General features: G+C 35.4%; 1 protein-coding gene across 5 annotated transcripts in view; it reads right to left on the bottom strand.

Moving 5' to 3' along the window:
• SEC24B (SEC24 homolog B, COPII component) overlaps nt 1–24,760 on the bottom strand; it is an 88,749-nt gene that overhangs the window by 10,753 nt on the left and 53,236 nt on the right. For 3 of the 5 annotated variants that reach the window (XR_013446431.1, XM_036098046.2, XM_036098048.2), the window contains 12 exons: nt 18,205–18,389; nt 15,323–15,425; nt 13,027–13,153; nt 12,330–12,439; nt 10,045–10,157; nt 7,384–7,502; nt 6,959–7,014; nt 6,504–6,710; nt 3,524–3,647; nt 2,936–3,094; nt 1,813–1,986; nt 1,066–1,176 (listed from right to left, as the gene is read on the bottom strand). Coding sequence is in view for 4 of the 5 variants with exons in the window: in XM_036098046.2 (XP_035953939.2) it covers nt 1,066–1,176; nt 1,813–1,986; nt 2,936–3,094; nt 3,524–3,647; nt 6,504–6,710; nt 6,959–7,014; nt 7,384–7,502; nt 10,045–10,157; nt 12,330–12,439; nt 13,027–13,153; nt 15,323–15,425; nt 18,205–18,389 (1,588 nt within the window). In the remaining variant the exon portion in view is untranslated. The remainder of the gene's footprint in view (nt 1–1,065; nt 1,177–1,812; nt 1,987–2,935; nt 3,095–3,523; nt 3,648–6,503; nt 6,711–6,958; nt 7,015–7,383; nt 7,503–10,044; nt 10,158–12,329; nt 12,440–13,026; nt 13,154–15,322; nt 15,426–18,204; nt 18,390–24,760) is intronic. The other 2 variants (XM_036098047.2, XM_036098049.2) reach the window with 1 other exon arrangement.

Here is a 24,760-nt window from a genome sequence, read left to right as displayed (position 1 = left end):
CTGCAATCTGAGTTATCCCTTGTGATCTTCTGAAACCTTGTCAAAGCATTCCCAAGTCAACAAAAAAAGGAGGGCAACTGAACACAGGTTCTCAGACAGACACTGAAGAGCCAGATATCAGTGTGAAACTTATTTTCTTCTAAGTCCATATTTTATTAAGCTAGAGATAGCCTACAGATGTGCCCAAGTAGTAAAAATAAAAGAATATTGAAGAACAGTTATAACATACTGAATTTAAAATAGATATAAAATAATTAAAAATTGGGATGCTTTAGTAAATGCTATTACAATTTTTTCCCCAAAATGAGTAATAATGACTATTTTTCTCTAGGACTACATGAAAAATAAGGTTCATTTCATGCCCAAAAGGAAAATTCACTCAAAACAAAACACTCAGTGTTATATTGATCCCCCAAAAGATTTTTTTTTTAACTTACACACAATAAAATTTACGTTTTTGGGTATAACTGTATGGTTATTATATGTCAAACACACAGCCATATAATCACTACCACAATCAAAATGCGTAACAATTCCATTACCCCAAAAATATCCACTGGTGTTGCTCCTTTGTGGTAAAATCTTCTCACTATCTTTAACCCTGATAATCAATGATCTGTTTGTTCTTCATCCCTATAATTTTCCCGTTCCCAGAATGTCATATGAATGTATGTATGTAGTCTTTTTGAAGCTTAGTTCCTTTCATTTAGCATAAAGCCTGTGAGAATCATCCACGTCTGTTGGAATCAATAATTCATTTCTTTTTATTACTGAGTTGTCTTTCCACTGTATGGATATACCATAGTTTGTTCATACATTTACCAGTTGAAGGACATTTGGGTTGTTACCAACTTTTAGTGATTATGAATCCCCCAGAAGATTTTTAAACTAAGGAATTAATGAGAAATATAAGAACAGTCCAATTCACACTGCTGTAAATGAAAATGCAAAACATATATATATATACCTTCTAAGTAAGGGATTTCTAGGGTAAAAAAAATACCCAGGTTTCAGTTTTTAGGATAGAAAAATACATTTCACCTGTTCCTTCCCATTTTTACTCACCCATGTTTGCCAGAAGGCAGACGGCAGCCTGTACATCCACTCCCGCATACACATCTGCTAGTGAACTTACTACTGGCAAACACAGCGTGTGCACTCTAATTCTCCGCTCACCTATATGAAATGATGAAGCAACGTCATTGCAAAGACACACTGGGCCAAAAGAGAAATAAAGCAAACAGGCCAAAACATTATTCAAATTACTATTTTGATTGGATTAAACCACCCACAGGATTCTGAAATGTAAAAACAAAGTTTTACAAGTAACATGTTTTAAAGAAAATCAAAATGCTCTCCAAATCTGTAGACTATGAACATATACTGTATTTTGTATATAGCTGAAAATTAGGTTCTGGTTTTTATTTTAATATCCATCATTCTAAATTATATCCAACATAGTAAAATGTCAGAAAACTTGACTGTCAAATAACTAAAGTGGGCCTTATGTGCTATGTGGAATTTTTTATTTCATGGGGCAAAAAATAATGCTAAGGATGACGTAGCTGGATTTAGCATGAGTTTACCAGACACGTATGATCCTGAGAATACATGACTTCCACGAGTCAAAAAAGATATTAAAGATTCAAAATGAGTTAAAAAAAAAAAACAAAAACAGAACATATATTTGATTAACTAATGCAAATTCCATTTATCTCCCACTGTATGTTCGTTCATTCTTTCTCATTTCCCCTAGCATGTAAAAGGAGGGGAAAACTATTGCTGATTGTATTTCATATCTATTAACATTACCTTTGCTTGATGTATATAACAGGGCTGTCTGAAAGCACACTAAGGAAGTATCTGTCAAATTTTCTTCAATCGACAGTTGTACTGCAAATCCAGCATCAGGATTGATGTTGGCAAGGGATAACAAATCAGTGGAACGGACAAAGAAGTTTCCGTGAAAAGTGTGCATTGAAAGACCTAGGGGAAAGAAAACCTGTTATAAAAGATGAAGTAAAAGAAGTATCTTTACCTCAGGCTAAAGCTACTTTTTTTTTTTTTTTTTTTTTTTTTTTTTTTTTTTTTTTTTAAAGATTTTATTTATTTATTTGAGACAGAGAGAATGAGAGAGAGAGAGCACATGAGAGGGGGGGAGGGTCAGAGGGAGAAGCAGGCTCCCTGCCGAGCAGGGAGCCCGATGCGGGACTCGATCCAGGGACTCCAGGATCATGACCTGAGCCGAAGGCAGTCGCTTAACCAACTGAGCCACCCAGGCGCCCTAAAGCTACTTTTTGAAGTAATACCGGCCTCTGATATTGAATCAAAAGGATAACTGGGGAGTAGGACTAGGGTGTCAGCAGAGGTTCTAAAATACCAGTTCAGAAAAAACAATGCAGGTTATATAAAAGTGAAAGTAGACATTTAACTTGTATTGATAACTGATCTTATATTTTCTCATATGTGATCTGAAGTCAGACGAAGATCTAATATACAAAATGAAACAAATGATGGTTACTGTACAACTCATTTAAGAATTAAAATTAGAGAGGAGATTCCCTCCAGCAAACACTCACATAAAACTGAGGTAAACTGAAGACAAATTGAATGATTATGAAGGCAAAGATCATTCATCATACAATTTTCATTTACAACCTTCCCTACTCCTCTGACTTCTCCTTCTAAAATCACCTCCAATATGGCTTTCTCTTAAAGTTCTTCCTAATAAAGCAAACATTATTTTTGCTCATTTATTCAAATTACTTAAAAAACTGGGCAATGATTATTCAATAACTACATATATTTAAAACAGCTTACAGCTAACTGGATCAGGCAGGAAGTCTTTCATGATGTAGGATCATTACAGGTAGTCATGGGTAATTAATTTTGACAAAAGTATGTAATATAAAGCCTAATTTTTATAATTTCATACCTTTCGTACATCTTATTCTCATAACCGCTTCAAATCCAATTTTTCTTGTGAGATACCGTTTTAAGTCTTTTTGTAACTTTTCTGCTTGTGAAGGATTGTGAGTATAATGGAAAGACGGGTAATAATAGATGCACCCTGCAGAGTACTTGGACATGCAAGCTTCAGAGAGAAACAGAGAAAGTATTAGCTACAGAAACAACAATATCCTGTAATAATATCCAGTAATATCTTACTTGTCCAACAATAGAAGAGATTCTATGTCATAACAAAATCTGTCATAATGAGAAAACCTAAGTGGTCAAAATAAGGATAATATATAAATCTGAGAAAACACAAATATTTGTAAAGTACATGATAAGGTTTATTATTAAGTAAAATGGTAAAGGAATTGGATTTTAAAAACAAATAGTAATAGCATTTTAGATATGTATAGTGCTTTACAGTTTACTAGTAATTTTCATAGATGGTATCTATCTAATTCACATGCTTTTTACCCCCAAATGTTGAGAACTCTTAATAAAGAGTTTAGATTTGACTATATGCTAAAAATGTTTATATAAACAGATGAACATGATGATATCTCCTTACCTAGAGAAGCAAGATCAGAATACTGTGAACTTAAAAGGAACAGATCCACTGCAGTCTGCTGCCCTGAGCAATCTAAAGCCAGTTTCTTATAAAAATCAGTTGCAGGGCCAAGATGTTGTACAACCTAAGTCAACAGGTCATAAAGTAAGAGCTAGAAACCTTGCACTATGCACATATTTCTATGTCTCTCTTGCAATAATGAAGAGGATATCCTTTGTCCTTCTATCAAACTAAGGAAGTTTTTTAAATGTCTAGGTAGTTGTCACAGATTCTTTAAGAATACTAATAATTGCTAACATTTATAAAGCACTTAAAAAGCACTGTTCAAGATGTTTTATATAAATTAAAGTGACCTACATTTTACAGATGAGGAAACTAAGGCAAAAAATAGATTAAGTAACGACCAATTACATAGTTATTGAGTGGCGGATGCTGGAATATAAACCCGCCAAGTCTGGCTCCAGAGTGAGTGCTGTTAACCCTTACTGTATACTGTTTGTAACAACGTGAAAGAGTCATAGATTAAAGAAGGCTTTTCCTACTGGTATAAGGACACTTGAGCTGAGAAGGTGGCACCAGAGAGGAGTTAAAAATGCAAGAGTCAGGCTCCAAGTTCTTAATCACTATGCTATATTACAAAACGTTTCAATCTTCTTAATTATAGTATATGGTTACTATATTAGACTTTACTCAGATATGTAAACTAGCACAGGCATTTAAGGTTTTGAGTCCCAGGCAGATAAAGAATATTTCTAAAAGTTAAATGAGAAAAAAAAAACAAAACTGCACTGAAGACTTCAGTAATACATAACTACCTTCCTATGTTCAAAGCCCCTCAATATTCTATAACAGACTGCTTTGGATCAATGAACTGAATGCTAGCTGTACTTGATGAGTTTAAAAAATATATTTGCCCCAATTTATTTTAAAATTAATTTTTTTCCTGAAAAGTAACTTAAAAATGCAGTTTCTATTAAAAGTGAAATATGGCACTTTCTCTAGCAAATTGGTGAAGAATAAAAAAAGATTTGAGAGTCCTTAAGAGTACAGTTGATTAAAAAAAAAAATCCAAGGAAAACACATTAATAACTTAAATAAAGCTTATACTCTTTGACCGAATAATTTCACTTTTAGGAATTTTTCCTAAGGAAAAACCAAACTGTGGCTAAATATTTATGGCACTATTAAAACTGTTTAATTCACACTCATAATTAGTTGTAATAATATTTCCTTGAGGTCAGACAAAACTTATACACAGCACAAAAATGATTCTAGTTCATTTATTATTTGAAATAAGGGATTCAAATACTCTGACAAAATCTTCATACAAAACCCAAGTAGTATTCAGCCTCATAGTCTTTTTTTTTTTTTTTTTTATAGTGAAACTACTGAAGACAACTACTTAGTAGCTAGGAGGAAACTAATTAAATCGAATACATTCATATTTACTAAAAAATATTTATTTTTTTATTTTTGGAAGTTTATTACTATTTTTTTTTAGTAATCTCTATCCTCAATGAGGGGCTTGAGCTCACAACCCTGAGATCGAGTTGCATGCTCTTCCAACTGAGCCAGCCAGATACCTCTAAAAATATTTTTTAAAAATAATTTTCAGGGCGCCTGGGTGGCTCAGTTGGTTGGGCGACTGCCTTCAGCTCAGGTCATGATCCTGGAGTCCCGGGATCGAGTCCCACATCGGGCTCCCTGCTCAGCAGGGAGTCTGCTTCTCCCTCTGACCCTGCCCCCTCTCATGTGCTCTCTCTCATTCTCTCTCTCAAATAAATAAATAAAATCTTTAAAAAAAATAAAATAAAATAATTTTCAGGGTCCTCAGAAAATGCTCACAATATACTCTTTCAATGAAAAAAAGCCAGTTAAAAAATATCTTGCATACAAGATGCCCAATTATGCTTATTTGTATGTGTTTACATAACTACACACTATTGTCTTTTTTTTTTTTTTTTTTAAGATTTTATTTTTAAGTAATCTCTATACCCAATGTGGGGCTCAAATTCACGACACTGAGATCAAGAGTCTCATGCTCTGGGGAGCCTGGGTGGCTCAGTTGTTAAGCGTCTTCCTTCGGCTCAGGTCATGATCCCAGGGTCCTGGGATTGAGCCCCGCATCGGGCTCCCTGCTCAGCGGGAAGCCTGCTTCTCCCTCTCCCGCTCCCCCTGCTTGTGTTCCCTCTCTCGCTGTGTCTCTCTCTCTGTCAAATAAATAAAATCTTTAAAAAAAAATAAAAAATAAAAATAAAAAAGAGTCGGGACGCCTGGGTGGCTCAGTTGGTTAAGCGACTGCCTTCGGCTCAGGTCATGATCCTGGAGTCCCGGGATCGAGTCCCACATCGGGCTCCCTGCTCGGCGGGGAGTCTGCTTCTCCCTCTGACCCTCCTCCTTCTCATGCTCTCTCTCTCTCATTCTCTCTCTCTCAAATAAATAAATAAAATCTTTAAAAAAAAAAAAATAAAATAAAAAAAAAATAAAAAAGAGTCTCATGCTCTACCAACGGAGCCAGCCAGCCACCCATAAACACTATTATCTTGATAGTAAAGATTACTGATGGCTTAATTTGTTAGGCAATGATTTGTATTACCTTTGTAATTAAAATGTTTATTAGTACGAGCATGTTAAATTATAATATCTCAGATTTAGTAAGTATTATCCCTTGTATAACAGAAAAGAGCACTGCAGCCAGAAAATCAAGTCACACCTTTACCATTAGTTATTTAACCTTTGGCAAGTTTAATCTGTTTTCCTCATCTGTAAAATGAAAGGATTAGAGTAAGTGATTCCTAAATTTCTATGACTTGCAAACCAAGAAATAAAACAACACAAAATGATAATTCGATTAAACTTTCTCAGCAGAGTTTTTACTATTAATGAAGTAGAAAAGTAGAAGAATGAACACATAATCACACAGTCTATGGAGGTACAAAACACCATCTTAAGTATGACCGAGAAACCAAATATATAATACCTTTGTGCTTGATCTCTGATTAGGGTCTTCTCTGGACTGCAGAAGTCCTGCGCCCAAGGAAGGTAACTGTGTCTGAAATACAGACACACGGCCACCTGTTGGAGACATTAATTTAAAGGCAGCCTGAAGCGCAGGACCAAGGGCACTGTGTGTTTCTCTTGTATTGGTGAACATATTTGGTAATGCATTCAATAAGTCTTTTATAAGCTGGGAAAACAAAGATTAAAAGTTGAATTACTGAGAGGGCAAGGCAATTTTCTTCTTTAAAACATTCTGCAGTATAATATATACCACTCTATCATGGGGAACCGTAACCTGAGGGGGGTCAATAGATATGCTACCTACATTGTCTATGTGGTATTTATATACCAAGTAAACAAATGTTAAGGATTTTAGTAAACAGTTGAAATAACAGAAATGTTTTCATACTTTAAGAAAAAAAAAATCTATCTCACCTCTTTACTTTCATATAGATTCACAAGTAAGCTATCCGGTGTAGGTAGAAAAACATCTAAGAGGGAAAACATATATTTTAATCAACAGATAAATCAAGTCAAAAGAATATCATCAATTTAAAAATCTTAGTTTTTATCAGGCCATATATAATGGGTACCACAATACTGCTTTATTATACACACACACACGCACACACTGCGTACATTTTACACATGTGTCTGCACACGTGTGTAAGTACACACACAGGCATAGAAAACTGAGAATGAAGTATTTTCCAGGAAACTTTTTTTTTTCCAGGAAACTATTTTGAAACAAATATCAAAGTACCCCAAATTATCCTTACAGCATTAGGACAGGATGTACTGTCAAACAAAGCAGCCTCAATTCTAAAAGCTATAGTTAGAAAGACTTATTCATTGCTTACCGTCTATATCAGAGACAATCAACATTTGAGGCTGTGATAATCCTTCTTGTAAATTGTAGAAATGAATAGTGCTATCGAAGGTCATGAATCCTATTCTTGTTCGTGAATCTCCAGGAAGCCTAAGGATAAAAGTGACAATTTTAAATTCAAAGTTTTCAGTTACATATTTTATTTAAAAAAATAATAAAATAGTGAACTAAGTCCAAGAATATTACATGTGCTTTTTCACAGAGGACAGAAAGTTATTCCTCCCTAAACCAACATACATCAGAGAAGACCAAGGATGAACCGTCCCATTTTCAGATGAAACCAACATGTTTACAGTTAATATTTCAGAAAACTGAACCATGCTCAAACTTAACCAAAACTAAAAATGATAAGATTTCTGGGGTGCCTGAGTAGCTCAGTTAGGCGTCCGACTCTTGGCTTTGGCTCAGGTCAATGATCTTAGGGTTGTGAGATAAGCCCTGAGTTGGGCTCCATGCTGGGCATGTGGAGCCTGCTTGGGATTCTCTCTCTCCCCCTGCCTCTCTACCCCCGCCCCCCCTCATGCGCACACTCTCTCTCTCAAAACAAAACAAAAAATCCCCCAAAGATTTCTTGCTAACTTTCCTTTAAAACACACTCCTTTAAAAATTTACTCATATTTTCAGTTCCAATACTACAAAAATAATGTATCTCGTTTAAATAGTTTAAGGGCAGAATAACAAATGAGTACTTTCCAAGAAAAGACAATGTAATGTAAAGCAGATTTTAATGTAGAAATTTTAAATAAAAACCACATTTAAGAACATCAAAACATTTTATCTATCATCAACCTTTTAGAAGTTTTCTGCTGGAACTCAGTATTCAAAAGTCAATGCCTTGGCAAAAAAGAATAAATCATTTCATTACTCGTCGGGTTCTCCTTATTGATGAAGTGGATGCCTCATCTTACAAAAGTATGTTTCTATGTACCACCAACTATATTAACTGCTGTTATATAATTTTATATACAATAGTTATATTATTTAGCAATGTTTTAAAAATATTTTTAAATATTACAGGATGCCAAAATAGTGTGCATCAAAACAAGAAGCATTATTACTATTATGCATGATTGATCAGGCTAGTCAGATGGTCTGCAAACAAGGTCAAAAAGCACTTCAGAGAACAGAATGCACCAAGTTATGCAGGTGTTTAGCTTACCAATACTGGTTAAGATTTATGATGTTTCTACAGACAAATTCTTTGCTCCTTTGAAATTTCTAAGGTCAATGAGTGTTAGGGTCATTTGTTCCCAGTTAAAATGGAGACTGCTTATCCACGCTACTCCAAGCTCAAAATTCAGAGTTGAGCTACAATTGCTCCACATCAAATTCTTCTTTCTCAATGTTCTATCAATAGCCCTTTCCAAAAACATGTTACCCTTTTTTAAATTTTCCTAATACTTCTATTTTCTGCTTAATTAAATATATATACATGTTTTAAATGATTTTCCATTCCCAATTTTATCCTTTTCGTTTTGCATAGTCTATTTAACTCACAAATAGTTACTCATTGGTCTGGCTCCTATTTCTAGAGTTATATATGCTCATACTTTCTCAGCAAGCTGACTCTTCAGTTTTAAAACTATCTCCTTGCAGAGAGTCCTCCATTGGCATTCACTGTTAAAGCAGTATCTGAATTAAGCACCTGTGACTAAAAACAGGGCAAATGCTTCAATAAGATAAAAATATGAGAACTCTAAGTTATTAATAGAAAATAAAGGCAAATCACTTAATATCTCTGGATATTTTTATCTCAATGTTATCCACTTATCACAGGCCCAGATCAGTGCCATGCAGACTACTGTGATAAAAGCTAGCACTTAATAGAGGAAGGATTCTCAGGCTCAAATGGAAGATGGGAGAAACTTTTTGGAATCACCAAGAGTACTTCTGACAAAGTATTTATATGTGCAACCACCCCAACTCCTCTACACATGTCAAGAACCAATGCAGGTGTGAACCACTCTTACTAATAACCTAGAGTCATATCTCTGTGGTGTTGGGAGTGAAAAAAAGAAATGTACAAACTATTTTGTTTTCCAGAGATGTGGAAGGTTCATTTTTAAAGCTAGTTGAGGGTCTCCTTCATGACTAATACAAGGCAGGAATTAGAGCCAAGTATAAGCAATCTATCCTATACCCTCTTTCTAATTTCACAATACAGCTCGTTATCAATGTGCCAAAATGAAGAGTTCAGTTTCTGGCTTCCTGAAATGTTCAGTACAAAATCAATTCCTCCCTTCCCTTTATCTGGCTCATTTTCTCATTAGGACATTTAAAACTAATATGAAAAACTCCTTGCTCAGGCATAAATTTTAGCTAGATTTCTCTCAACCAGGTCCTTGATACCCTGGCCAGTGCTCAGATCTGCTAAGTCAGAGGAACAGTTAGATGAAATGTAAATTCCTCGGCAAGTATTAAACATTTACAGTTCTATGATTCAGATACCAACTCATAAATTGTAGTAATCGAAGTAGCAGGACCCTTAGTCTGAGGCGGACAAGAAGTACTCTTGCAGTAAGAGATAAACGAAGTCAAACTATAATTAAAAACTAACCCCATAAACTGCTAATAAAGATTTCACATTTATATTATATTTGTACACACACATTATGAGTAAAAAAAATCTTACTTGTCTAGATTTTCCAACAATGACTGGCACAAAATTGTCAAATATCCAGCTTCCACTGCATTATGAGATACATCTAAAACAAACAAGTAAACTGCAGGTTGAGGAGGACGAAGCTGAAAGGAATGAAAATAATGTAATTTATTTAGTAGGCACAATTTATTCTTTTTATAACACTATTACTACTGGGTATTTACTGAGTAAATGACACACAAAAAATATACAAATAGGAGGATCGACATTTTATAGGATTTTACGTACTAATGAAAATGACATTCCTTTAACTTTTTTTCTTATAAAGTTGGTTATGGATTAAGCATAATAAGGCAGTTGTTAGGTGTGCCCGGGTGGCTCAGTCGGTTAAGCGTCCAACTCTTGATTTCAGCTCAGGTCATGATCTCTGGGTTGTGAGATCCAGCCCCACATCAGGCTCTGTGCTGGGCATGGAGCCTGCTTAAGATTCTCTCTCTCCCTCTCCCTCTGCCCTTCACACCCCCAACTCCCCTGCTCTTGTGTTCTCTTAAAAAAAAAAAAAAAAAAGGAGTTGTTACAGTAATGTTTAAGTAGATGGGCTAAATGTTTTCCTGATAAGAGTGTTGATTGAGGTATCTTTCAAAGAAAAAATGAGCTTACTTTTTAATATGAACCTCTATATCCCTTCCCTACTCTAGAAAAATACTGTTTTTTATATTTATTTTTTAAAATCTGACAACTAATAGTACTAGCCATTAGTACTAGCTCTTAGGTTACCTGGTGGTGCCTAAATCCCAGGGGTTAAGTGCCAAGTATAAACGAAGTCCTTGTGATGGTATTCTAAGTATGTTAAGTCATTATCTGCTAGAGATGTATACTGAAGTATTTTATAGGTTAAATGATATGATGCTGGGATCAGCATTTAATAAACTCCAGAGTGGGTGAGGGGAGGGTGCACTGGGGTGGACTGGGGATAGATGAAATACATTTAGAAAAATGCTGACAACTGTTGAAGCTTGGTGATGGGTAAATAATAGTTCACTATACTATTATCTCTTTTTTGAAGTATGCTTAAAAATTACTGTTACAGAAAGTTGAAAGGATATGTAGAATCTTTTTTTTCCTTAATATGCCAACCAAGGATCACATGGGTCATACTGCAAAAACTAAAGATTAACTTCTTGCTTCACCACGTGAATTAGATTAAGATCCTAAGGAGTCAGAACAGAGTTGGGAATGTAAGTTGTAAAGAAGGTAAGAAGCTGAGAGTAAAAGTTTACTATAGTTAATATGGAAACAGACAAGGAAACAGTAGTTAAGTGGGCAGATGCTAAAGTGGACACACAGGACCATAAAAATTACAAAAACAAAGAAAGAAATGGGTCAAACAGGAATTTAATACACATTAGCTGTCTCTGTTTACCTTTCCCCACTAGCAACATCTTCCATTTTTGCAGACAACAAAGATTAGTAATGAGGGTACTGAAGAAATGTAAGTTATTATAAATAAATTTAAAATAAGTAGATACAGGGGCACCTGGGTGGCTCAGATGGTTAAGCATCTGCCTTCGGCTCAGGTCATGATCCCAGGGTTCTGGGATCGAGCCCCACATTGGGCTCCTGGCTCAGCGGGGAGCCTGCTTCTCCCTCTCCCTCTGCCTCTCTCCCTGCTTATGCTCTCTCTCTCTCTGTATCTCTGTGTCTCAAATGAATAAATAAAATCTTTAAAAAAAAAAATGAGTAGATACGATAAAGAAGATGAGCAGAACTTAAGCCAAGAATTCATTTTTATAAATGGAAAAGAAGAATGAGATCTTATAGTATAATAAAAGAAAAGGTAGAATCTGATGATGAACTGGAAAGAGAAAAATTAAAGTCACTATCCATTTATCTTGACAGCTGTACTGGTGAACCAGTAAGATGGTGATATCTTTAAAAAAAAAAAAAAAAAAAGATGGTGATATCTTTAAGAGCTTGAAAACTGAGTTTTTCTGTTTGAAGGTCTTAAATATTACATGGCAAAAGAATATTTATATTCATTTCATGTCAGCAATCAAATCAAAATGGCAACAAATTGTAAATAGTGTTTATCATAAAAAACTACTTATGTTTCTTAGTGACATAACTGCATCTTCTAGGACATCAAGTAACCTTTACAAAGAGTTTTCTATTTGTGAAGTATAAACTTTCAGCATTATTTAAAAAAAAATTCATACTGGGGACAATTCAAAATTTTGCAAGAATTCACTTAACAGAAAATTATAAATGACCAATACAGTTATACCCCAGGACTAATTTTTACATTGAGTAATTACCATGTAATCTGAAGAAGCAATGAACTCCACAGTTGAATTCTGAACTTCTGGTCTTTTATGAGGCTCTCCATAAGATCGAGTAAGGGGATTATACATAAATTCTTCAGGAACTAGGTAATAATTAGAAATCCAGTACAAATTTAGTAATATAATTTGCAACTAAATAAGGCATATGCATAACAAGAAATAAACACCTTTATCATTAATATTTATATAAGGTTTACAATGGTTTTGTGAACATCTAATGATAAAAATGCTCTTTAAAAAATATATGAAGATAAAAAAAAAACCTGTATTGTGAAATCAGGTGAGGAAACCAGAACACAGGTAACCTTACGTCCTATTTATTACATCATATGACATAGAAAAAAAATCAGACAGAAACACAAATTTGAAAGCAATTATACTAAGAGGACCTAAGAAATGACTAAAGGGGATAACAGACATGTGGCACAATTAGTCCACATGACCTTCACTGCTTGTTTTGTGAATATTTTTTTTACTTTGCCCTTACTGTCACTCTCCTCATTATCAATCATCCCCTGGCCAGCCAAGACGAAGTGTCTCTAGCCTATATTCTCTCCATTAAAAGTGGCATGAAAGTTTTCAAAGCAATGAAGAGAGAGACCAGATGACAAAAATGTCAAAATGTTTAAAATAATATTAAACACACTTATTTTAAGAATCTGAAACTCACCGTCATTAACTCTATAGCACAAATTGCATTTCCATCTACGTTGATCGATGAAGGATACAAAAGGGTTGATATATGTTCGACAAGATCGGCACCTCACAATGGTATTTGATGTTATCACTGGTAATTGCTAGGAAGTAAAATAAAGATGCTGTAGCAGAAAAAGCACCTCAGGGGAAAAAAATGGAACGCATACTGCTCTGCTCCACAGACAGAACAGAAACCATAACCGTGTTTTGAAACGGAAGCATTTTCATAAAATCCAGTGATGTGCTGAGCAACACAAGCAGCCATCACATTTTCTCCCTCTTTGTCACAAACCGTAAGATAACACCAAAACAAAGGCAATGAAAGTTACTGGCTGATAAGAAAAGCCTGTTTGGCCAAGAAAATCATTTAACTCGAAGCTCATCAGCTAGACTCCAGAAACCCCAGTGAGAAAGAACCATACACCACACAGAAATGTCTTTGCGTTTGCTGCCTGACAGCATCTGGTACCAGAGCATAAGGCTCTGCGCACTAGACAGCCGCCACCGTCCTCGCGGGAACCGAGGCCACAAGAACCAAGCACGAGGTGCCTTTTAAAAGAAATACATGAAAAAAAAAATGTGTGCGTGCGATAGTTTCAGATGACGCAAGGCAGAAGTCCTACCTAATTTCGCATGGGTTATTTTTTTAAGAGGGTGAGAAAGGTTATGGTGCTAAACTTAACAAAAAAGAGACCACTGAAATGCTGGTAATTTTAGTGATCTTTTCAAAAGTATTGAGGGGACAAAGTTTACAAATTAACCTATAAATCTGTTTTGGACTGCTTCAGAAAAAAGGAAAAGGAAAGAAAAGGTTTGGGAAAGGAACTTCATATTCAATTAAAGAAATTTAGAAAATATGAAAAAACACCAAGAAATCACATATTATTCTATCTCCCTGAATTAATTCCTGGTAACATTTTAGTATATTTTCTTCTGGCTTTTTTTTTTTCTATCTCTACATAAATATTTATTTTGTATTTAATTTCTTTCACATATATAGTTTTTATTACACAAGTAATGACATAACACTTATGAAAAAATCAGGGAATACAATTAACTGAAAATGAGAAAATAAAGAATTGCCCAGAATTCCACAGCATAGAGGAAGCCACTGTTGCTAATTTAGTGTATATACTTCCAGAAGGTATCATATATGGCATCTGTGTTTAGACAAAAATTCTCATCTATGTATATAGGAAATTAACTATCTTGGTTTAGAGATAATGGCTGAAATAGTATTACAGGTGATCAAACAGTATCTACTGAGTGAATACATTCAAGGTATTTATTGCACATTTATTTTATTTTCTATTCACTCTGCTCCTTTCTATGTATCCTAACTAGTACGGAAGTTAGCTCCACGAGGAAGCTTATTAACCTTCGTATCCTCAGCATCTAGCATAATGGGTAGTTAATACACGTTTTTTTGCAGGAGAGCAAAAGAAATTCAGTAGCAATAAAAGGGGTTGAAAACTACAGTAGTAAAAAAATGTGAGGGAAAAATACACGTTATAGAGTATAAATAAAATGTATCTGGAGAAACTTAATTTCTGAAGTTTAGAAATTTTAAAGACAACATATCTGCATAAAATACCAGAACTGTATGTAAAAATCCAAATCCAGCAAGCTTAGTATTAAACCAATAAACTGTGGAAACTTAAGTAATGTTTTCATTCAATAGACTGGAAGCATTTGGATTTATTATTACAAGGATTATTTGTTTCATACAATTAGGAACCAGCATACAGTTCTCTCCATCCCCAACTGGACATCACTGTTGGTGCTACCTTTATGTTTAATAAAGACTCCCAAAGTTTATCTGTTATGGCCTTTTCAACTTCCGGAACTACTAATCTTTCAAAGTCCAGCTCAGACCTCATCACTCATAGCAAACCTCTGCTCCTGCACCCAGAGGGAATCACTTCCCATACTGTACTCACTGCCTAAGTACCTTGGAGAATTTGGTTAGGTACATGTATTAGTTATCCTGCACCGTGGTTATTTGTTTTTACATCTTTGTCCCCTGTTAGATATAAATTTCTTAGGGGCAAGGTCAATGACTTTGTTATCTCTGTATTTACCAGTGCTTAGTTAAGGCCTGTGACAAAGCAGATTAGTTAGAAAATGTTTGCTGAGATGAATCTGACAAAAATGATTATTTCTAACTTAAAAGAAGATGAAAAAATTTCCAAGAAAATATACAATCAAAATACGCTGCACATAAACATACATGTCAGTACCCATAAGTATTTTAAAATGTGTTACTTTACCGTCAAGTCCCTGAAGGGATGTAACAACAATCCTAAAGGAAGCTTGGCTTTATTCAGTAAAGCCTGTGTCTGCGGAATATTTGTCAAAGTACACCGAAACGAACTGCAAAAAATATAGACAACATGGACTCTATTAGCTATCAAAAAATATATATACTATAGATAGTTGTAGATAATCAAAAGAATTGAAGGGCATAAATGAAAACTGTCTGGCAACGTTATCTAACTATAACTAGGAAGATCCGTATTCCGCTAAGCAGGCATATATGCAATACAGGACAAAAAACCTCAAGTAAGGACTCAGCATTTTCATGGTGGAAAAGTACAACACATTTGGGAAAAAACCATTATCACTAGCATGTAGAACACGGATAGGAGGGAGTGAACAGGAAACCTCTGTATCTTTAATAATGCTGTTCTTGCTTTACTACCCATTTTCACCTGTTGAAACGCCTTTGATGACTCTCTTATTATGAGACTCATCAAAATTATCACTTCTGAAATCTCCCTTCCCTCCAATCACAAGTCAGAAGAAACGATGTCTTCCTCTATGCTCTGAGATCAGTTTACGCTTCTATGGTACCATCAGTCTGCTTTGCTTTAGTTGGTTGTGTACCTGTCTGTCTTTTCCACTTGGTATCAGTGATCACCTTGTCCCGTGTCACCCTAGCACTATTCTTTTCCTAGAGAAAGTGTTTATAACTTACTAAGTACTCACTTATAACTTACTGTTTATAACTTACTAAGTTATAAGTTAAAGTCAGTAGACACAGAATCAATAAAGGGGCAATCAAAGAGGTAAGAAGCAGAAGTACTGGAAACCAGGAAAGGAATTTTAAGAAGAGCAGCTCATAGTATGTACAGATACCCAGATTTATTTGGACTCCAGGCTGGTGTTGTTCCTTGAACACTAAGGTGATCCCTGCTTTAAGACTTCTGCATTTGCTGTTCATGTAGCTTGGCACACTTGCTTCCCAGATCACGTGGTTTGCTCTCACACTTCATTCAGATCTCCACTCAAGTGTTAACTCTCTGGGAAAACCTGTCCTGACTCCTCAATTGAAAACAGCCAACCTCCACCCTCACTACTCCCTACTTCATAGTAATATTCTGACATTACATTATACAGATGGTCCCCAATTTATGATGGTTAACCTATGACTTTTTGACTGTTCATAGTATGTCTTCCCTAATAGGATAAAGGTTGCAAGAGATTGGGAACTGTTTGTTTACTGCTTCATTTCCAGCATCTAGAAACAGTACCTGACCCTTAACTTAGAAGGCATTCAGTAAATATTTATTGAATGAATGATTTATCTTTATATGTAGGAACAGTTATTATTCCTGTTTTATCATTGACAATATTGAAAATTTTTAAAGAAATTTGCAGAGTCTTATAGCTACTTATCAGTGGAACTATGGTAAGAACCTGAGTCTATCCAACTGTGAAGAAGTCTATACTCATAAATACTCTGCACTGCTACCTTGGTAAGAGAGAAATTGTCACAGAAAACACGTAACTGAGAAACAGATACCATCCGCTACCTGTGACATATGTATACACTATATGCACCTACTTCGGGAAGGCTTACTCTTTCAAAACAGAAGGCCAAAATCCACATACTCATAGACCTGATAGCAACTTCTATTCACAGGAATGGGCAGCTGTTTTCCTCTTAGGATCAATGACTGTACATTTTCACAGCAATGATCTTGACACTGCCTTAGGCACTAATGGGGGCTGGTGGTAGTGTGTGGTAGAAGAGGGGGAATCCTCGGAGCAACTCCATTTTCTGTTTTCTGTATTGGAAATCTCCGTAAGATTTTGATTGAAAAAAGAGAAGCTTATGGTTTTTTTAACAAGCCAGAAAACTACTGCTTTAATAAAGGAAAATACTGGCTGTAAAGAGGAACGCTATTTCTCCTAATGCAAGGAAGAAGACACTGAAAGTGTAGTGAAGTGAAGTACTGAAAGCAAACAACAAAGGAGAACTCTTGGTTTTGAAGGTACTGTGAGGTGCGTGACAGAGCTAGTTCACCCACCCAGAGGAAACACCAGGGTTTGGTGGCCACCAGATGCAAACTATCAGCTACACTTCTCCATGAGGTGAGGAAATATTCAATAAAGGAAATCCAAATTTAAATCCAGGCTGAATAAATAAGCCTGGGGGTAATGGTCTTCACATTCTATGCTGCGTGGGAAAAGAAAACCCAGAGACAAACCATTTAAATCTGTTCTTGGGATTATGTAAGTGAAGTCAGTGTCCTTTTCAAGTAAAGACTGAAGGGCATACGTTTTTAAAAATTCCACCTTATTTAAAAGACATCAGAAGTTATTACTGGTGAAAAGTAAGGAAAAAGAAATTTAAGGAAAATATAGTTAGATCTGGGTTCCTGAAATCCTTCACTCAAATAAAAAATTTCCCTTGCATTAGGTGATAGGGAATGGGACTGATGGAGACAGAGATGGAGGCAGGAACAGGATCTAAAATGAATTTTACAGCTAGAATTTCTGTACAGAGTAAAATGGAAAAGTCCCCATTAACAAAACTTCCAATCAAGGAATTAATATCATATCACTTGTACTAGTTTTAAAAGTCAAACATTTCTGCGGTGCCTGGGTGGCTCAGTCAGTTAAGCGGCTGCCTTTGGCTCAGGTCATGATCCCAAGGTCCTGGGATGAAGCCCCGCGTCTGGCTCCCTGCTCAGTAGAGAGCCTGCTTCTCCCTCTCTCTCTGCCTGCTTCTCCCTCTCTCTCTGCCTGCTTCTCTGCCTACTTGTGCTCTCTCTCTGTCAAATAAATAAATAAAATCTTAAAAAAAAAAGTCAAACGTTTTTGACAAAGTCTATTACTTACTAAAGATCATAAAATAAATACTTACTCTGGGCTACAGTTCAATTTTTTGAGGTCTAAGTTCAAGTTAGGTACAGGGGCCCAAACAGGAGTCATGGGTAAAATATTCCTTTCCTGGGTGAGGTTTACAGGTCTCAGACTTTCCGGCTGTGGAGAACTCTGAAGACTCAGTCCTCCCAGACTGGAGGACAGCTGGTTCATACCAGGATACTGCTGAAAAAGCAATTCAAAACAAAACAAACAAAAGGACAATATAACAAGCATGAATACAATGTACTATACTATATATAGGATTTTAACATACAGAATAAATAAGAAGATAAAAAAATTTAAACCTGGCTTGGAAACAGAATGATTTTATTTTATTTTTTTTTATTTTTTAAATTTTTTTTACATTTTACTTTATTACTTTATGTTAGTCAACATACATTACATCGTTAGTTTTTGATGTAGTGTTCCGTGATTCTTTGCGTGTAACACCCAGTCTCCATTCAATGCGTGCCCTCCTTAATACCCATCACCGAGCTAACCCATCCCCCCCAACCTCCCTTCCCTCTAAAACCCTCAGTTTGTTTCTCAGAGTCCATAGTCTCTCATGGTTCTTCTCCCCCTCCGATTTGCCCCGTTTCATTTTTCCCTTCCTACTATCTTCTTCTTCTTCTTTTTTTAACATATAATGTATTATTTGTTTCAGAGGTAGAGGTCTGTGATTCATCAGTCTTACACAATTCACAGTGCTCACCATACCACATACCCTTCCCAATGTCCATCAGCCAGCCTTCCCACCCCTTCCCCCCCACCACTCTAGCAATTCTCAGTTTCCTGACATTAAGAATTCCTCATATCAGTGAGAGCATATGATACTTGTCTTTCTCTGATTGACTTATTTCGCTTAGCGTAATACCCTCTAGTTCCATCCACGTCGTTGCAAATGGCAAGATTTCAGTCTTTTTGATGGCTGCATAATATTCCATTGCATATATATACACCACATCTTCTTTATCCATTCATCTGTCGATAGACATCTTGATCCTTTCCATAGTTTGGCTATTGTGGACATTGCTGCTATAAACACTGGGGTGCTCGTATCCCTTCGGATCACCACATTTGTATCTTTGGGGTAAATAGCCAGTAGTGCAATTGCTGGGTCATAGGGCAGCTCTATTTTCAACTTTTTGAGGAACCACCATACTGTTTTCCAGAGTGGCTGCACCAGCTTGCATTCCCACCAACAGTGTAGGAGGGTTCCCCTTTCTCCGCATCCCCGCCAACATCTGTTGTTTCCTGACTTGTTAATTTTAGCCATTCTGACTGGTGTGAGGTGGTATCTCATTGAGGTTTTGATTTGGACTTCCCTGATTGGATACTAGCCCTTTATCTGATATGTCATTTGCAAATATCTTCTCCCATTCTGTCGGTTGTCTTTTGGTTTTGTTGACTGTTTCTTTTGCTGTGCAAAAGCTTTTTATCTTGATGAAGTCCCAGTAGTTCATTTTTGCCCTTGCTTCCCTTGTCTTTGGCGATGTTTCTAGGAAGAAGTTGCTGGGACTGAGGTCAAAGAGGTTGCTGCCTGTGTTCTCCTCAAGGATTTTGATGGATTTCTGTCTCACATTTAGGTCTTTCATCCATTTGGAGTCTATTTTTGTGTGTTGTGTAAGGAAATGATCCAGTTTCATTCTTCTGCATGTGGCTGTCCAATTTTCCCAACACCATTTGTTGAAGAGACTGTCTTTTTTCCATTGGACATTCTTTCCTGCTTTGTCAAAGATTAGTTGACCATAGAGTTGAGGGTCCATTTCTGGGCTCTCTATTCTGTTCCATGGATCTATGTGTCTGTTTTTGTGCCAATACCATACTGTCTTGATGATTACAGCTTTGTAATAGAGCTTGAAGTCTGGAATTGTGATGCCACCAGCTTTGCTTTTCTTTTTCAACATTCCTCTGGCTATTCGGGGTCTTTTCTGGTTCCATACAAATTTTAGGATTATTTGTTCCATTGCTTTGAAAAAAGTTGATGGTATTTTGATAGGGATTGCATTAAATGTATAGATTGCTCTAGGTAGCATTGACATTTTCACAATATTTGTTCTTCCAATCCATGAGCATGGAATGTTTTTTTCATTTCTTTGTGTCTTCCTCAATTTCGGAAATAGAATGATTTTAATAAGGTAGTTCAATTTAAAGCATTCTTGGAAAAAACCCAAAGCAAAATAATGAATTTAAACCTTAGCACAGTTAAACCTCACAACAAATTTCAGCAGTAATGTTTTTCAGCATCAAGAATTTAGATTCTGTGAATACAGTTCATACTGGAAAGGCAGAATAAATGCTTTTGTTTCCAAGTTTTTTCAATGACCAATTTTCAGAATAATGAGTTGATGCCATAAAAATGTACAATGAAAAAAAAAATGTACAATGATGTTCAATGAGTTTTGCTTTGCTTATTTTTTCTGTGTTACATTTGTTATATTTTTAGTATTATTATGAATTCATAGCTTTCTATGAACTCAAAGTGACTTAATGAATAACTGGCCAGTGAAAAAAGACAGATTATTTAATAAATGATAATGAGGTTAGAGCTATTTTTTTGGGGAAAATGAGTTTATTTACATTATGAGCCAAAATAAAACCTTAAAAAAAAAAAAACAAAACCAAAAAAACCCAAAATAAAACCTTAAATAGATTAATGATGCAAAACTGAAATCAACTAAGAACTAAAAAATTTATAGCTGGAAGGTTGAAAGGATCTTTTAAAGGATACAAACAAAAGTAAAAACAAAAGAAATCATTATATGGGGGCGCCTGGGTGGCTCAGTTGGTTAAGCATTTGCCTTCAGCTTAGGTCTTGATCCCAGGGTCCTGAGACCTAGCCTCTTGTCGGGCTCTCTGCTCAGTGGGGAGCTTGCTTCTCCCTTTCCCTCTGCCTGCCACTCCCTCTGCTTGTGCTCTCTCTCTCTGTCAAATAAATATATAAAATCTTTAAAAATAAAATTAAAAAAATCATAATATGACTACATAAAATTTAGATATTCCTTCAATGTCAAAAAATACCATTAAAATTAAAAATAAATGTCAAGGTGGAGGAAAAAAATTGCAATATATAGTAGACAAAGGTTAATATACTTATTATAGATGGCTTTTATAAACCAGAGGACCTGAATAATGATGAAAGAATATGAACTGGGACTTCAGTAAAGAAACATAAATGACTAATAATTATAAAAAAATGTTTGCTTATAAAAAATAATTCTTGGTGGACTTGGTAATACAGAGGAATGGGCATTCATATACACTTTTACTGCCTGCTAGATAGCTCCATGTAAATCTATTAGGCATTTTAACTTAACATGGCCTACTCAATTGCCACTCTTAGACCTACTCATCTCCCTTCACCTTCAAAGTAAATGAACTACCCTCTACCCAGTCGTCTGCCAAAAACCTAACATTTATCTTTTCACCTTCCTTTCTCTCAACTACCAGTACAAATCCATCAATAAGTCAAAAGATAGACATTATCCATCCACTTTTCATTACCTTCACCGATACCACCTTAGAACGAAGCACAATCATACATTTCTGGGATTATGGCAAAGCTTCCATTTGTCTCCCTGTGTCCATTTTTGTCTTTTCAAATACTTCCATCCCTAACCTGTTCTTCACACAGCAGCCAAAATGCTTCTCTAAATAATGTAAATCAGATATATCACTCCATTACATAAAATCTCCCATGTCTCCCCTTTGCACTTGGGATAAAATCTAAGCTTTGGACTATGGTCCCTCACTACCTTTGATCTTATTCCTATTACTCTTTTATTTTTTTTAATTCCCCCTCCCCAAATTTGTCAGAGTTCTCGGTCAGACTTGAAAACACTTCAAAACAAGTCCTTGGCAACCTCCAAATTATTCTTGGTGACCCTGATATCCCTCTGACCATAATCGTGGGACCAGAAGGGCATAAAAAAGGTCACCTTTAAATGGCTTCTTTTAAAATTAACTTGCTAATATTAATCTTCGATTAAAATCTACAATCTTTTTTTAGTAGAAAGGTAAGAATTTAAATGTACAGCCTAGCTATTATGTTTAAATCATTACTGTTCACTGACCCTGACACTAATGTCCAAAAAACTATTTTAAATTCAGATTAAACAAAAACAAATTGCTGCTTTGTAATCTTCCTTAGATACATATATCAAATATGACTTTGATTTTCTTCTGCACAAGTCCCTACCAGTTAAAGAGAGAAAAAAAAAAGTGCTTAATTCTGAACTGTAAAGACTTGTATTCTCAGAACTAAGCCTGGTCTTGGACAGATGATTTCACTTATCTGAGTCTCAATTCCTTCAATTAAATAATGAAAGGAAGGCAACTACTATAAAAAAGTGAAATTCCAAGTGTTGACAAGGATGTGCAGTAACTGGAACTCTCACACACTGCTAATGGAGGTACAAATTGGAACATCTGCTTTGGAAAACTGTTTGGCATTAACTGCTGAAAGTATGGATACTCCATGACCCAGCAATTCCATTCCTCGATACATACATTCATTTAAAAGACATGAACAGAAATATTCACAATAGCACTATTCATAATAGCCCCACCCTGGAAACTTACCTTAACACCCATCAACAATAGAACAAATAAATAAACTAGTATATTCACACAACGGAGTACATACAACCATGAAAATGAATGAACTACGAGCACACAGTAAGCATAATGTTGAGCCAAAGAGTCTAGGCAAGAATATACATAGCTATTATTAAAAACAGGCAAAATTAATGTGTGGTATTAGAAGTCGACAGTTGCTAACTCTCGTTTGGGGGTTAGTGACTGGAAAAGGCATGAGAAAGGGCTCTGGCTGTTGGTTACATGTGTTCAATTTGTAGAAAGGTATTGAACGGTATGATGTTGATTTATATAATTGTACATAAATATAATAGATTATATTTCAATAAAAAGTTATAAAAAAGGAAAGGTGGAAGTGAATGATCTCTAACAGTATAAAGTCTAAAGCTTTTGCTTTATGATGTTTACTTCTCCCATGATTAATAATCAGTTACTTTTCAGTCTGCCTCTGTCTCCTTCATTCAAACTCCTGTGATCCTTGCACCGGAGCTAGAGTATAAAAAGGATGAAGATTACAGAAGATAGAATGAAATTATTTTTAAAATCTAGCATAATAAATATTAATTTTTATTTTTATTCCAAGGACAACCTCTTAACTTTTCTAAAATAACCTTCCAAATAAAATGGAACAAGAACAATACTTTTGGGGTGCCTGGGTGGCTCAGCTGGTTAAGCATCTGCCTTTGGTTCAGGTCATGATCTCAGGGTCCTGGGATCGAGGCCCACATAGGGCTCTCTGCCCACTGGGGAGTCTGCTTCTCACTCTCCCTCTGTACTCTCCCTCTATCTCAAATAAATAAATAAAATCTTAACAACAAAAAAAACAAAACAAAACAAAAAAAACCGCACAATACTTTCCATTCTACTATTTCGAGGGTCAGCAAACTTTCTCTGTAGAGGGTCAGGTAGTAAATATTTTAAAGCTTTAAGAGCCACACATCTCTTCTGTAGCTACTCAATTCTACCACCGTGGTGCAAAAGTTGTCACAGATAATATATAAAAGAACGTGCGAGGCTCTATTCCAATAAAAGTTTATTTGCAGAAATGGGCAGCAGGCCAGATCTGGCCCAAGAACCTTTTCCTCTGTTCCTTGTGGAATACCACTACAATTTCTTCCTTGCCCAAAACTTCCTCCGAGAACCAGATCCTTTCTTTGAACTTGGTTTTCTTCTCTTTAATTAAAATGTAGGAATACATTATATATTATGACCCCCAAAAGCAATTTCCCTAAAGCACAAGAGTCAGAAAATAATGACTTAAAAAATTGTTTCATCTGGACCCAATAAAGTCATAAAGAAACTAACAAAATGGAAGGCAGAAAAATCTGTTCTAACCAATCATATTTCTCCAGCACCTCTCCCAGTTTCCTTCTTCCTTCTGTGCCTTAATTCTAAGATTAAATTCCAGACACATGATTTTCCTATGTCCCTCTAATCTTCATTAGTGTACTGTAAGATGAAATTTCTATAAGGTTAGTCTACGAAGAACAGTTTTTCATTTTAAGTAGAAATGCTTTCCCATTTCAATTGTTTCCTTATATTTTATATTCCTAATAAAAATAAATGTAAGATACTTACTATTCTGTATTATTAGGCATTTAAAAGGTGACTCCAAAAAAGGTCATATCAGAATGGGTCACAGCAGTAGTTACTAATAAACATAACTATTGATTAGCATTTATGTTTGTGGAGACTGTTACCAATTTCAGTTATATGTCATATCCTGAAGACTTCTTCGATCTAAGAGTTGGAACCAAAATCCCAAACCACATTTATAACATGCCATTTTTTTTTTTTGAGGAAAAAGCCAGCTTAGTAATACAGACTTTTAAAAAACTTAACATTTAATTTCCTGATTATAAAATTAATACCTGCAAGACTCTAAAAAATAAAAGTACAACAAAGGACAGAAAAATCACAGCTAATATCTTGATCCAGATTTAACCTTTTTAAAGATT

This window comes from Halichoerus grypus, chromosome 3 (genome assembly GCF_964656455.1).
Source record: "Halichoerus grypus chromosome 3, mHalGry1.hap1.1, whole genome shotgun sequence".
In the NCBI taxonomy this organism is placed as follows: Eukaryota; Metazoa; Chordata; class Mammalia; order Carnivora; family Phocidae; genus Halichoerus; species Halichoerus grypus.
Note: the sequence above shows the minus strand (reverse complement) of the source record. Positions and strands in the feature narration are given on the sequence as shown.